At 57.4% G+C, this 14334-nt stretch overlaps 1 protein-coding gene across 7 annotated transcripts in view; it reads left to right on the top strand.

The window, feature by feature from the left end:
* The window catches only part of AGRN (agrin), a 99191-nt gene extending 84954 nt beyond the window's left edge, over positions 1–14237 (top strand). For 5 of the 7 annotated variants that reach the window (XM_088066452.1, XM_088066453.1, XM_088066450.1 and 2 more), the window contains 8 exons: positions 800–911; positions 1818–1829; positions 2677–2793; positions 4082–4271; positions 5087–5174; positions 9850–10074; positions 10836–10939; positions 11780–14237. In XM_088066452.1, the coding sequence (XP_087922578.1) occupies positions 800–911; positions 1818–1829; positions 2677–2793; positions 4082–4271; positions 5087–5174; positions 9850–10074; positions 10836–10939; positions 11780–11937 (1006 nt within the window). In that variant the 3' untranslated portion in view covers positions 11938–14237. The remainder of the gene's footprint in view (positions 1–799; positions 912–1817; positions 1830–2676; positions 2794–4081; positions 4272–5086; positions 5175–9849; positions 10075–10835; positions 10940–11779) is intronic. The other 2 variants (XM_014259228.2, XM_088066451.1) reach the window with 1 other exon arrangement.
* The last annotated feature ends 97 nt before the right edge of the window (positions 14238–14334 follow it).

Genomic DNA, 14334 nt, shown 5'->3' with positions numbered 1-14334 from the left:
CTGACTCAGAGCTTCCATGGACAATTCCAGGAGGGGAGCTCAGCCCGCAGCATCCCAAAGGCAGGACAGGAGGAAACTCCTCAAAGCTGCAGTAGGGGAGGTTTAGGTTGGATATTTGGGAGTTTTTTCCCTCTGGAAGGGCGGTCAGGGATTGGAACCACCCCTGGAAGTGTTCAAAAGATGTGTGGATGTGGCACTTTTGGATGTGCTTTGGTGAACGCTTCCAGGGCTGGAGATTCCACCACAGTTCCAATGTTCCAAAACCCTTTCCATGAAGGAATTTTCCCAACTCTCCTGAGGCCATTCCCTCTCCTCCTGGCCCTGTTCCCTGGGAGCAGAGCCCCACCTGGGGCTGTCCCCTCCTGGCAGGGATTCATGGAGAGCAAAAAGCTCCTTCCCGAGCTCCTTTCCTCCAGGCTGAGCCCCTTTCCCAGCTATAATTTTTATATTTTACCCATAAAAATAAGATCTCTATCCTGTGGAGAACCTACAGAGAAAAAATGTAAACATATCTAGAAAGAAAAGAGTTTGATGGACATGTACAGTAACCATTACCAACCCATGAAATGAGATTCAATGATTTGAAACTCAAATAATTGAAGAAATAAATGAATGAGAATTAATTCGACTCACATGTGGTGCCTCATGACCCCAGATCAAAATGAGCTGCAAAGCTTCAGCCGTTCTGCACAGAGCACAGGTGTCCTGCCCGTCTCTGCTGTGACAGGTTTCCAGGTTTTGCAGGTTCTGAGGGCACAGCTTTCACCTGGGAGCTTTCTTTTCCCTTTTTCCCCCTCAGGAGCAAGGAGCCAGTGCCCCTCAACACCTGGATCAGCGTCCTGCTGGAGAGGAGTGGCCGCAAGGGCGTCCTGAGGGTCAACAACGGCGAGAGGGTGATGGGGGAGTCGCCGGTGAGTCAGGGAGGGACACCCAGCCCTGCTCTGCTCCTGTGTGGGAGGAAATTCTCAGGTTCCTGGGATTTAAATCGTGGCTTTGAGGGTGGAGAAGCGGGCAGGGAAGGGTCCCTGCATCCCTTCCCGTGGGACAGAAGCTCCCAGCCCCTCTCCCTTGCTGTCCCTGCCCAGGAGCCTGGCCAGCTTTCAGGGATGCCTCCGATGAGCCCTCCCCACTCTCATGGACCCCCATCCCTTATTTCAGGTCCTCACCTGTCCCCGTGGTGGGACAGGTACGTGAGGCACCTGTGGGTCAATAATGACATCGTTTATTAAGGGTCTTGATGGGTGTCAGGAACCCCCTGAGCAGCGAGAGGAGCTCTGGGAGCAGGGAGAGCCCCTTGGCCCTGCTGCTGCTGCATCCATTGATGCTTCCAGTCTTTTCCCAGCTGGCAGCTTCCAATTACAGCCTCTCCCCATCCCCTGTCCCTCCCTGCTTCTGTCCCTTCGTTCCTTGGGATTCCCTCCCTCCCCCTTTCCAGGAAGCTGAGAAGGCAGGAAAAGCCCTGCTGGCTGCTGACCTCACCCCTAAACCCACCGGGAACCACGGCATTCCCGCCAGAGAAGGGATTTTCCTTCCAGAGAAGGGATTTTCCTTCCAGAGAAGGGATTTTCCTTCCAGAGAAGGGATTTTCCTGCCAGAGAAGGGATTTTCCTGCCCTCACTCTCGTCTTTGGAAGCTCCTCTCGGAGCAAAGCAAAGCCCTGGGTGGCAGTGACCCTCCTGCCACCCCCAGAGCCACCCAGCCCCGGTGGCAGCAGCCCTGCCTGTTGCGATGTCACCCCACTGATGTCCCTTTGTTTTTTTTCTCTCTCCCTTTGATTTTCCTTTGTATTTTTCCCTCCCCTGCTGTCTGGATCCCAGAAATCCCGTAAGGTACAGATAAGTATGACCCTCCCCATGCCTCCATCTCATCTGCCATTGGCACCTTGTTCTTTTTTTGTGTTTTCCATCCCGATCTCAGTGTTCCACCCTGTCCCTTTCCCATCTGATCTAGGATCCCTGTAGTTTAGAGCCGCTCATTCCCTGTCCCGTCCTTCATTCCCAGCCAGTTGTTACCTTCTGTTTCGGGAGCATTTCAATTAATCCCATTTTATTTTGTTGTGTTAATCCCACAAAACATTAGCTAGTGATCCATGTCACCCCGTCCTTGCTGTGGCCCTGGCTCCATCCCAGAGAATTCCCAGGAATCCTGGGGCTGCAGCCTCACCTGGGATTTTCCAGTGGGGCGACAGCAAGGAGGGAATTTTCTCCTCCAAAAACACCATGTGGGGTGCAGGAGAACCTCCTCAAGCCATGGGATGTGGGAGAAGCTCCTCAAAACCGGGCTGGATCCCTCTGGAATGTGCTGGGATTTGAGTACCCGCCCTGCAGAGGCTTTGAGCGATGGTTGGGTACCCAAATTTTGGGGGTCACACGAAAGCAGAGCCCCCCTCCAGGTCTGAGGGTGTGGGAACAGCCTCTCCCCAAAACCCAATCCATGGGAAACCTTTCCCAGGTGCCTGCTGGGGGTGGCACCTGGCAGTCCTTGGCATGAGGAGGTTTCCTGCAGGCTCCACCCATAGAATCATCAATAAACCATCATGGAATGAAACATCACAAACAAAATTATCATCCAAGATCCCAAACTGAGAGAGCCACGAGGATCACCAAGGGCAGCTCCCGGGGCCAGGGGACAGCCGGGGACATCCTGACTCCCTCTGGGTGATCCCTGTTTCCGCAGGTGCCCCACATGGTGCTGAACCTGAAGGAGCCCTTCTACGTGGGGGGAGCCCCCGACTTCTCCAGGCTGGCTCGAGCGGCTGCCATCTCCAGCGGCTTCCAGGGAGCTGTGCAGAGGGTGAGGTCCTGCTGGTCATTCCAGTGCCCAGCTGGGATAGCCCAGTGTCCTGCTGGTCACTCCAGTGTCCTGTTGGGACAGCCCAGTGTTCTGCTGGTCATCCCAGTGTCCTGTTGGGACAGCCCAGTGTCCTGCTGGTCATCCCAGTGTCCTGTTGGGACAGCCCAGTGTCCTGCTGGTCATCCCAGTATCCTGCTGGTCATCCCAGTGTCCTGCTGGTCATCCCAGTGTCCTGCTGGTCATCCCAGTGTCCTGCCGGTCATTCCAGTGTCCTGTTGGGACAGCCCAGTGTCCTGCTGGTCATCCCAGTGTCCTGTTGGGACAGCCCAGTGTCCTGCTGGTCATCCCAGTGTCCTGTTGGGACAGCCCAGTGTCCTGCTGGTCATCCCAGTGTCCTGTTGGGACAGCCCAGTGTCCTGCTGGTCATCCCAGTGTCCTGTTGGGACAGCCCAGTGTCCTGCTGGGCATCCCAGTGTCCTGCCGGTCATCCCAGTGTCCTGCTGGTCATTCCAGTGTCCTGCTGGTCATCCCAGTATCCTGCTGGTCATCCCAGTGTCCTGTTGGGACAGCCCAGTGTCCTGCTGGTCATCCCAGTGTCCTGCTGGGCATCCCAGTGTCCTGCTGGTCATTCCAGTGTCCTGCTGGTCATCCCAGTGTCCTGCCGGTCATTCCAGTGTCCTGTTGGGACAGCCCAGTGTCCTGCTGGTCACTCCAGTGTCCTGTTGGGACAGCCCAGTGTCCTGCTGGTCATCCCAGTGTCCTGCTGGGCATCCCAGTGTCCTGCTGGTCATCCCAGTGTCCTGTTGGGACAGCCCAGTGTCCTGCTGGTCACTCCAGTGTCCTGCTGGTCACTCCAGTGTCCAGCCGCGAGCTGCCCCAAGTGTCCTGGGATGGACCTGGGAGCTGTCCTGGCGTGTGGAGCATCCCTGGAGGAAAAGTGGCACCGGTGGGGAACAGGAGGGGAATTTGGGGTCACGGGGACACATGGAATGGATTCCTGTCAGAGGGATGGATTCCCATGTTAGGGATGCATTCCCATCTCAGGGATGCATTTCCATCTCCTTGTGTCCCCTGCCCGCTGTCCCCATGTCCCCAGGGATGGCTGGATCCGTGGATCCCACCCTGGTGTGGCCTGGAGGGACCTTCAGGCTCCCCCTTTGCCGTGGCCAGGACACCTCCACTGCCCCAGCCCGGCCAACCCGGCCCTGGGCGCTGCCAGGGATGAGAATTCCCGGGAAATCCCTGCCAGGCCCCAGCCGCTGGTGGCTGAGCCCGTCTCCTCCCGCAGATCTCGCTGGAGGGGGTGCCCGTGCTGCAGGAGCAGAACATCCGCAGCGCCAGGGAGATCTCCCCGTTCCGGGGGCACCCCTGCACCCAGAGCCTCAACCCCTGCCAGCACGGGGGCACCTGCAGCCCCAGCATGGGCACCTACGAGTGCTCCTGCCACAGGGGCTTCTCCGGAGCCCACTGCGAGAAAGGTGCGGCCACGGGGGGCACGGGGGCTGGGGGGTAGAGGGGGCTGGGGGCACAGGGGGCCGGGGGAGTGACACTGGAAGTGGCACAGGGAAGGTTGCGGTGGCATTGGAGGTGGCACAGGGGGCTGGAGGTGGCACAGGGAAGGTTGGGGTGCACAGAGAAGGTTGGGCTGGCACTGGAGATGGCACAGGGAAGTTGGAGTGGCACTGGAGGTGACACAGGGAAGGTTGGGGTGGCCATGGGGAGCTGGAGGTGGCCATGGAGGTGACACAGGGAAGGTTGGGGTGACCATGGGGAGCTGGAGGTGGCCATGGAGGTGACACAGGGAAGGGTGAGGTGGCCATGGGGAGCTGGAGGTGGCCATGGGGAGCTGGAGGTGGCCATGGAGGTGACACAGGGAAGGGTGAGGTGGCCATGGGGAGCTGGAGGTGGCCATGGAGCTGCAGGCTGGATGGAAAAGCTGGATGGAAATGTCCTGTGCAAGTTCAGCCCATCCAGCTGGGATCATGATGCAAATGAGCACAAATCAGGATGTTCTGGGAGAGGAAAACCCTTGGAGAGCTGGGCTAGGGAATCATGGAATGGGTTGGGTTGGAATCCCATCCATTCCCATCCCAAGCTCTAAAAATCCCCAAACAAGCTCTGAAGCTGCTTAGATCCCTCCAGGGGCTGACATTTCCGTGGGGACAGCTTTGGGTGTGTCACTGTCCTGTCGGGAATGCTGAGGGGGGATTTTCCCCATCTCCCAGGAGAGCCAGGAATTCCCTGGCATTTCCTGGCAGCTCCTTCTCCCATCTCCCTGCTTTTCCCCCCTCAGTGATCATCGAGAAGGCAGCTGGGGATGCCGAGGCCGTCGCCTTCGATGGCCAGACGTTTCTGGAGTACCACAACGCCATCACCAAGAGGTACCAAAGCCCCAGACTGGAATTTGGGCTGATTTGGGGAGGAAAAGCCGGGATCCAGGAGCTCCAAACCGGGGCTGGATGTTCCCGGTCCTCCCTCCCAAACCGGGGCCGGTTGTTCCCGGTTGTCCCCTGTTGGTTTTCCCCCAAATTCCCAGCTCCAGGCCTGGTTCTGCAGCCTGGGGAAACTCCTGGCTTAGCCCAGCCTGCTTTGGGAATGGGATGGAGCCAGATCCTGAGCGTGCCAGGCTAGAAGTGCCACAGGGATGGGACTGTCCTGGGACTGTCCCACCCTCACGTGGGGAGGATCCTGTGGCGTCCATGGCTGTGCTGGTCCTTGGGAATTGTGTCTGGGAATGAGCAGAGCTCCCCTGAGCTCCCCCAGGCTGGGAATTTCTCCTTGGGAATTCTGTCTGAGAATGAGCAGAGCTCCCCCTGAGCTCCCCCAGGCTGGGAATTCCTCCTTCAGGAGCCTTCTGGCCCGCTGTGGTTTGCTCAGTGCTCTTCCTCCCTCCCCACGGGGGTAAATCCCCACCTCCAGGGCGTTGGGATGAGCTCCCGAGGCCATTCCTGGTTTCCCAGCCCCGCAGGGGTGGGGGGTGTCCATGTGGAGCCGTTGTCTGTCCGTGTCCGTGTGTCTGTCCCTTCTCAGTGTCGCTGTTTCTGTTTTCAAGCCACCTGAGCAATGAGATCCCAGTGTAAGTACAGCCCTGCTACCCTCCCCATCCTCACCGTCACCCCAAACCCGGGGCAGTCCTGCCAGAAGTGGGGGGAGGAATTTGGGGTCTCTCCCAGGTTTTTTGATGGAAAACCATTCCCACTGGGGAGTGAGAAGGGCTCAGGTGCTGGAGCTGTGTCCCAGGCAGCTGCTGTCCCCCCAGCACACCTTCATTGCATCTTAAAATCAACTTAAATTAATTGAGTTTTCAATTTGAAGCTCGACTTTAATAAAGGTGAGCAAAAGGAATGAAAATCCCTGTGGCTTCCTGCTCCAGCAGCAGCCAGAGGTGTTGGAGATGGAAACTGGGGCTGCTGATCCCAGATTTTTCCAGCATGGATGTGGCACGGGAGGAGGCCGGGCTGGGCACTGGGAGCCCCTCGAAACATCTCCAGTGTGGATGAGGGGTCAGGAAAAGGGGCAGGGCAGGAGATGGGGAGAAATCCAAACCCCTGGACAGCTGAGATTTGCTGTCCTGCGTGGAAGGGAAGCCTGCTTCGAGCAGGAACATTCCCTGCTCCATGCTGAACATTCCCTGCTCCGTGCTGAACATTCCCTGCTCCGTGCTGAACATTCCCTGCTCCATGCAGGAACATTCCCTGCTCCATTCCCTGCTCCGTGCTGAACATTCCCTGCTCCGTGCTGAACATTCCCTGCTCCATGCTGAACATTCCCTGCTCCATGCAGGAACATTCCCTGCTCCATGCAGGAACATTCCCTGCTCCATGCTGAACATTCCCTGCTCCGTGCTGAACATTCCCTGCTCCGTGCAGGAACATTCCCTGCTCCGTGCTGAACATTCCCTGCTCCATGCAGGAACATTCCCTGCTCCATGCAGGAACATTCCCTGCTCCGTGCTGAACATTCCCTGCTCCGTGCTGAACATTCCCTGCTCCATGCTGAACATTCCCTGCTCCGTGCTGAACATTCCCTGCTCCGTGCAGGAACATTCCCTGCTCCGTGCTGAACATTCCCTGCTCCATGCTGAACATTCCCTGCTCCATGCAGGAACATTCCCTGCTCCATGCTGAACATTCCCTGCTCCATGCAGGAACATTCCCTGCTCCGTGCTGAACATTCCCTGCTCCATGCTGAACATTCCCTGCTCCGTGCTGAACATTCCCTGCTCCATGCAGGAACATTCCCTGCTCCGTGCTGAACATTCCCTGCTCCATGCTGAACATTCCCTGCTCCATGCAGGAACATTCCCTGCTCCATGCTGAACATTCCCTGCTCCATGCAGGAACATTCCCTGCTCCGTGCTGAACATTCCCTGCTCCGTGCTGAACATTCCCTGCTCCATGCAGGAACATTCCCTGCTCCATTCCCTGCTCCGTGCTGAACATTCCCTGCTCCGTGCTGAACATTCCCTGCTCCGTGCAGGAACATTCCCTGCTCCATGCAGAACATTCCCTGCTCCATGCAGGAACATTCCCTGCTCCGTGCAGGAACATTCCCTGCTCCATGCAGGAACATTCCCTGCTCCGTGCTGAACATTCCCTGCTCCGTGCTGAACATTCCCTGCTCCATGCAGGAACATTCCCTGCTCCGTGCTGAACATTCCCTGCTCCATGCAGGAACATTCCCTGCTCCATTCCCTGCTCCATGCTGAACATTCCCTGCTCCATGCAGGAACATTCCCTGCTCCGAGCAGGAACATTCCCTGCTCCATGCTGAACATTCCCTGCTCCGTGCTGAACATTCCCTGCTCCATGCAGGAACATTCCCTGCTCCGTGCTGAACATTCCCTGCTCCGTGCTGAACATTCCCTGCTCCATGCAGGAACATTCCCTGCTCCGTGCTGAACATTCCCTGCTCCGTGCTGAACATTCCCTGCCATGGGAAGGAGGAATTTTTAGGGATCCCTGCCTGTCCCATCTCATCCCACCTCATTCTGAGCCCCCAGGGCCGTGGGGCTGAGCTGTGCCTGTGCATGGGGGGCTGCAGAGCCGTCGCCTGCATGTCCATGGCATTGCGAGGGGCTGGAAAGGCATTTTCAGGAATTTTAGGATTATCCTGAGTGTCCTCTTAAGATGGGAAGTGTTGTGACCTCATAACTGTCCCTGTGCCCCCTCCCCGAGCCTCATCCCTGCTGGCTTTGTGTCCCTGCAGAGGGAACGTCACCACTCCCAGCTTTTCCTGGCCTTTTCCCGGCCTTTTCCCAGCATTTTCCCGGCCTTTTCCCGGCCTTTTCCCGACCTTTTCCCAGCCTTTTCCCGGCCTTTTCCCAGACTTTTCCCAGCCTTTTCCCAGTCACTTTGGGCTGTGCTGCCCCATCCTTTAAGGGAGCTTCTCCCACATCCCCCTGCTGGGTTTGGCCACCCATAAAAGTGGATTTTTCCTCCTCCAGGGAAGCTCCAGGGTGTGTCCTGGGCGGGATCAACATTCCCACGGTTTCTCCAGGCCCTGACGTGCCCGTCCTGGTTTTCACTGGGACATCCAGCTTTTTTTCCCAACTCTCCAACCTAAACCTCCCCTGAGGCCGTTCCCTCTCCTCCTGGCCCTGTTCCCTGGGAGCAGAGCCCCCCCTGGGGCTGTCCCCTCCTGGCAGGGATTCATGGAGAGCAAAAAGCTCCTTCCCGAGCTCCTTTCCTCCAGGCTGAGCCCCTTTCCCAGCTCCCTCAGCCATCCCAGACCCAGCACGGGCTGGATATTCCCTCCTTGCCATGGGACAATTCCCGGCTCTCCAGATCACTCCAGGCGCTTCCTGCTGGGGCTCTGAGTGGGGTGAAGAGCTGGAGCTGGGTGAGGATGGAAAGGAAAGAAAAGGAAAAGGAAAAGGAAAAGGAAAAGGAAAAGGAAAAGGAAAAGGAAAAGGAAAAGGAAAAGGAAAAGGAAAAGCAGGCTGGGTGGGTCTCCTCGCTGCCCCGCGCTTATGGCACGCTCCCCTTTTTTCCCCATCCGAGTCCCGAGGCGCTGGATTTCCCCTGGGAGCCCAGGTGAGTGTGCCAGGCTGTGCCTGCCTCGTGGCCTGCCCGTGCCTCAGCATGTCCCCGTGTCCCTGTGTGTGTCCTGTGTGTCCCCTCCTGCCTTTTTATCCTGAGGGATGAGCTCCGCACAGGGGCCCAGGCTGGGTGACCCCAAAGGACACAGAGCCCTGTCCCACCCTCCGGATGCAGCGCCCCTCAGGAATAAAAAGCTCTTCGTGTTGTCCCTCTTGTCCAGTCTCTGTGTGTCCCGCTCCACCTGTTGCCAAGGGCCTCCTGCCTGTTCCAGAGGAAAAAATTTGGGTTCCAACCTGGGGAAAATCCCATCTTTCCTTCATTCCTCCCTTGGGAAAAGGTTTTGTTGCCTCCATCCCCTCCCTGTCACAGTCCCCAGGGTGCCGAGGCTGCTGTGTCTGGGATTGATCCTTGCGCTCCATGAGGACAAAAGCAAGGAATCTCCAGCTGGATCTTGGGGAACATCCCAGGAGAGGTGTGCAGCCCCGCTCAGGAGCACAGGAGGGTGGGAGAACTCCAGCCTTGGCATTCCCAAGAGTGGGAACTGCCTCGGAGACCTCCAGGGCCATTCCTTGGAGCCTCTGGCCTGGCTTGGAGCTTCCCATCCACTACCAGGAATTCTGATCCCACAAAATCTGTCCCCCTCAAGGGCAGCAGTTGGGGACAGACCCTGCCTGTGTGTCCCAATCGCAGGAGTGGGATGGAGGCCACCCCAGCTGGTTTGTGGGATCCTATCCCAAAATCTGCTCCTCATGAGGGCAGCAGGTGGGACAGACCCCATGGGTGAATCCCAGGAGTGGGATGGAGATTATCCCAAAATCTGCCACCCTTGAGGGCAGCAGTTTGGGACAGATCCCACAGGTGAATCCCAGGAATAGGATGGAGGTTATCCCACAATCTGTGACCCTCGAGGCCAGCGGGTGGGGACAGGTGGGGAGTCCCTGGGAAGAGGAGGCTGCTCTGAGGAGCCGCCCGTGGCTTTCCCGGTGCAGCTCCCAGCGCTGCTCTCCCTCCCTAGCGAGAAGGCCCTGCAGTCCAACCACTTCGAGCTCAGCATCAAAACCGAGGCCACGCAGGGGCTGCTCCTGTGGAGCGGGAAGGGGCTGGAAAAGTCGGATTACATCGCCCTGGCCATTGTGGATGGCTTCGTGCAGCTGAGCTACGACCTGGGCTCCAAAGCCGTCACCCTGCGCTCCACGGTGCCCGTCAACACCAACCAGTGGATCCACATCAAAGCCTCCAGGTGAGGGGGATGGCGGGATCAGGATTGATCGGGATTGATCAGGATTGGGATCGGGATCGGGATTGATCGGGATTGGGATCGGGATCAGGATTGATGGGGATCGGGATCGGGATCGGGATTGATCAGGATCAGGATCAGGATCAGGATCGGGATGGAAAAGCTGGGAATGAGGCAGCTGAGCCCGGTGATCCCCAAGGATCTGTCCCTGGATAAGGATAGAGGGGAGGTCCTGTCCTGCTGGGGAACACCTGGCAATGTGCAAGGGGACAGAGCAGGAGGGGTGGAAGGGTCGTGCCTTGGATTCGGGTTTCACATTGCGTTCCCGGTGGGAGCGAGGTGGGAGGTGGGAGTGGGGAGGGATCACAGCCCTGGAGTGCCAGGGATTCCTGCTGGGATCTGGCAGGGCTGCGATGGCTCTGGGGGTGTCCCAGGGGTGCCAGAGGGGACAGTCCCCATCACTGGGTGGCACCAGAGCAAGGATTGCATCCAGAGGGATATTCCACTCTGCAGCTGGAAAAGCAGGTGGGACAGATCCCATGGGTGAATCCCAGGAATGGGATGGAGGTTATCCCAAAATCTGGAACTCCCAAGGGCAGCAGGTGGGACAGATCCCATGGATGAATCCCAGGAATGGGATGGAGGTTATCCCAAAATCTGCCAGCCTGGTGGTTCCCAGTGCCAGGACTTGCAGGGACCAGCCCTGGGCTGTCTCTCGGAGGTTGTTGATGGATTCCTGGTTTTCCCCCCTCCCTCGGGAGCAGGGTGCAGAGGGAAGGGTCCCTGCAGGTTGGGAATGAAGCTCCCATCGCCGGCTCCTCTCCTCTCGGGGCCACCCAGCTGGACACGGACGGGGCGCTGTGGCTGGGTGAGTCCGGGGGAAGGGACATTCCCAGTGTCCCATGGGAGGATTCAGAGCTGGAATGGGGTGGAGATGTCCTTCCCTTCCCTCAACACCACACCTTGGCCTCCCAGGTGGCCTAAAATTTTGTACAGATGCTTTCCAGTCCTTGCCATGGCACCGCGCCCCCAGGGCAGCAACAGGCAATTCCAGCCCGAACTGGTGTTGGAAGGGACCTTAACGCCCCTCCAGTGTCACTTCCAGACGTGTCCCACTGTCCCAGGCTGCTCCAGCCTGGCCTGGGACGCTCCCAGGGATGGGGCAGCCCCAGATCCTCTGGGAAATCCATTCCAGGGCCTCCCCACCCTCCCAGGGAGACCCCAGTGGTGGCAGTGTCACAGTGCTGGGGCCAGACTCTCTGTCCCCTGTCCCTGCCCCGAGCTGACCGTGGCTGTCCCCACTCTGTCCATCCCCTGGCCCCTGACCTGAGCTGTCCCCTGTCCCTGAGCTGACCCCAGTTCCTGATCCCTGTCCATCGCATCCCTGTCCATCCCTGTCCATTCCCCATCCCTGTCCATCCCTGTCCATTTCTGTCCATCCCATCCCATCCCATCCCCTGGATCCCATCCCATCCCATCCCATCCCATCCCATGGATCCCATCCCATCCCATCCCATCCCATCCCATGGATCCCATCCCATCCCATCCCATCCCATCCCATCCCATCCCATCCCATCCCATCCCATCCCATCCCATCCCATTCCCATTCCCATCCCATTCCATCCCATTCCCATCCCATTCCATCCTATCCCATCCCCATCCATCCATCCTGTTCCCAGCCTCGGGCACTGACCCCATTCCATTGCAGGGGGTCTGGACAAGCGCAGCGCGCGCCCGCGGCTGCCCAAGGCGTTCAGCACGGCCTTCGTGGGCTGCATGCGCTCCGTGCTGCTGGACCGCCGGGAGCTGCACCTGCGCCAGGACGCGCTCAACGCGCCGCGGATATTGCACTGCTCGGCCCCCTAGAGCCATCACCGCCGCCGCCCGCCCGCCTGCCGCTGGAATTATTTTCTATTTTTGTAAACTTATTGCTTTTTATATTTTTGGGGGGGACGGGGAGGGCAGGAAACCCTATTTTTGGTTTTTCCCACGGGTTCTCCGGGCGGTGAGAGCCGGCCCGAGCGGCGGCGCCGCCCAATGAAGCTCGACCCGCGGCTCCGAGGAGCGCCAGAACTCTCCCGCTGCAGCGCCCGTCTTCTTCATACTTGAAGCTTCTTTTTTTTTGGGGTGGTTTCCCCCCTTTTTTCCCGGCGTTTTGGGGGGGTTGCTCCCAAAGCCGACCCTGTTTTTCTGCGGGGGAAACACTGCCGGTGCTGGCGAGGCCTTCACGGATTGGCAGGGTGGGAATTCCCACCCCGCTCCGGGCTCTGGCTCTTCCAAACCTTCTCCTGGCGCTGTGTCCAGGCGATTTCCTGCTGCCCCCCGTTCCTCTCCGTAATTTATGTGTGTAAGGATCTCAAGTGCTTTTCTCCTTGGAGCTCTGCTCAAATCAGGGACGATTCCACGCACTGGAAGGGAGAGAGCCGGGCCCGCTCCTCTCTGCGCTTGGCTCGTGACTCTTCGCTAGACTGAGAGGTGCTGGGGAGGGAAAAATGTGGATTTTTCCAGTGGTTCTCCTCTTCCTCTTCCTCTTGGACACGTGCAGGAGCAGCTGTGAAACCTCATTCCCACATTTTGTGTTCATCCAGATGTGTCCCGACCCCCCCGGCTGCTCTTCCCAAGGCCACCGAGCCTCGGCCTCCCTCATGCTGGGGATCGCTCGGAGCTCCTCTCCGAGAGCTGGGAATTCTCTCCCTCTTCCAAAAAGGACCAGGAGATTCCCTTCTCCCTTCTCAGAGATCTCTTGGATGTGTCCTTCCATGTCCTGCCGCGTTTCCCAGCCTCTGGCTCCCAGCCTAGGCCTGCAGAGCTGGCGCTGGAGCCTCTCCCACAGAGATTTTGGAATTTTTTTACCTTGGATTTGGAGTTTTTGGGTCTTCCACGCTCCTCTGGATGCTGCTAGCCCAGCAGGAATGGCTCCAACGGGAATGGGAACGGGGCTGGGGAATATCTGTGGGGAATTTGAAGCATTTTCTTCCTGGAAAGGAAAATTTGGTTCAAAAGTTTCTGGGGTGTGACGGCGCCTCTGCCTGCAGCCTCTGGATCTCCTGGAATCTGGAGAAGAGCAGATGGATCCCAGCTCTGGAAGAAATCCCATCCCCCACTGGGATTCCTTCTCCATGGGAAGGATTTCCTGGTGTTTTGTGGCCTCTGTCTCCCTTTCCCACCCTCAGCTGGAATTGCTCCATGGAAAAACAACTTTAAGGAATTCATCTGCAGGATCCCACCAGCTTTTGGGTGGGAATTCCTGGAATGTGGCATTTTTCCCCCTAAATTTCTATCCCACCTTGCCGGGCTCCCTTTAAAACGGGAATTTTGGCACCAACCTTTGAGGCAGGAAAGGTCAAATTTCTTCTCTCAGGATGAGCTCTGAACAAAGGTGGAACCAAGAGGGAAAACCTATGGAAAAACCACTTGGATCTGCTTTTATTTCATTTATTTGATTAAAAAAAAAAATCCAATAAAAATATTCCCAATCCTGTGGAAGATCCTGGGTTAAATATTCCATGGGGGGCTGTGCCGGGTGAGGGCTCTGCTGTGGCTGGGAGTGTTCCTGGGGTGCCAAAATTCCCATTTTTAGTCCAAATTGGGATTCCTGGTGGGAAATGCTGGGCTGGGCTGGGAGGGATGGACTGGGGAGTCCCCCAATCCATATTTTGGGAATGGCATTCCCAGCTGGAATGTTCCAACTCCAGAGGGACGGGGAAGCTGCTGATTTTCAGGAATGAAGTCAAGAAACAGCCAAGAAAAACCCAACAACAGAACAAAAACAAAGCTAAAACCTCATTCTGCTTTCGCTGGGGCTTGGAAATGCCTTAAACCGGGATTTTGTGTCCTCTGGGGGAGCATCTGGAATTTCCAGCAGCGCCCTTCGAGCCGTGCACTTCACTGTTAACATTTCTACCACAAAACCTGCAAAAAACCCCCAAAAAAGACATCGAGGTGGGTTTTTTTTTCTGGATTTTAGGTTTTTTTGGGGCTTTTTTTTTAATTGAAACCCCTTGAGCTGTCCGTGTGGCTCGGTGGAGAGGGAGAATTCCCGACTTTGGGAGCCGCTGGCTGAATTCCGAAGGGCGCCGCGCAGTAGAGGAGCAGCATGATGTAACCGTTACTAACTCGTGTCTTTCGTCAAATCACCCAGAAATAAAAGTTTGGAAACAATTTGAGAGGTTTTTAAGGGGCCTGGTGCTTCTTTTCTTTCCCTCTGGAATAAAGGAAGATCCTGTTTTTTTCTGGTGCTGTTTGCTGGGCAGAGGGGGCTGG

This window comes from Pseudopodoces humilis, chromosome 24 (genome assembly GCF_049639895.1).
Source record: "Pseudopodoces humilis isolate 2021_Gansu_Grassland_sample_001 chromosome 24, ASM4963989v1, whole genome shotgun sequence".
Taxonomy (NCBI): domain Eukaryota; kingdom Metazoa; phylum Chordata; class Aves; order Passeriformes; family Paridae; genus Pseudopodoces; species Pseudopodoces humilis.
Note: the sequence above shows the minus strand (reverse complement) of the source record. Positions and strands in the feature narration are given on the sequence as shown.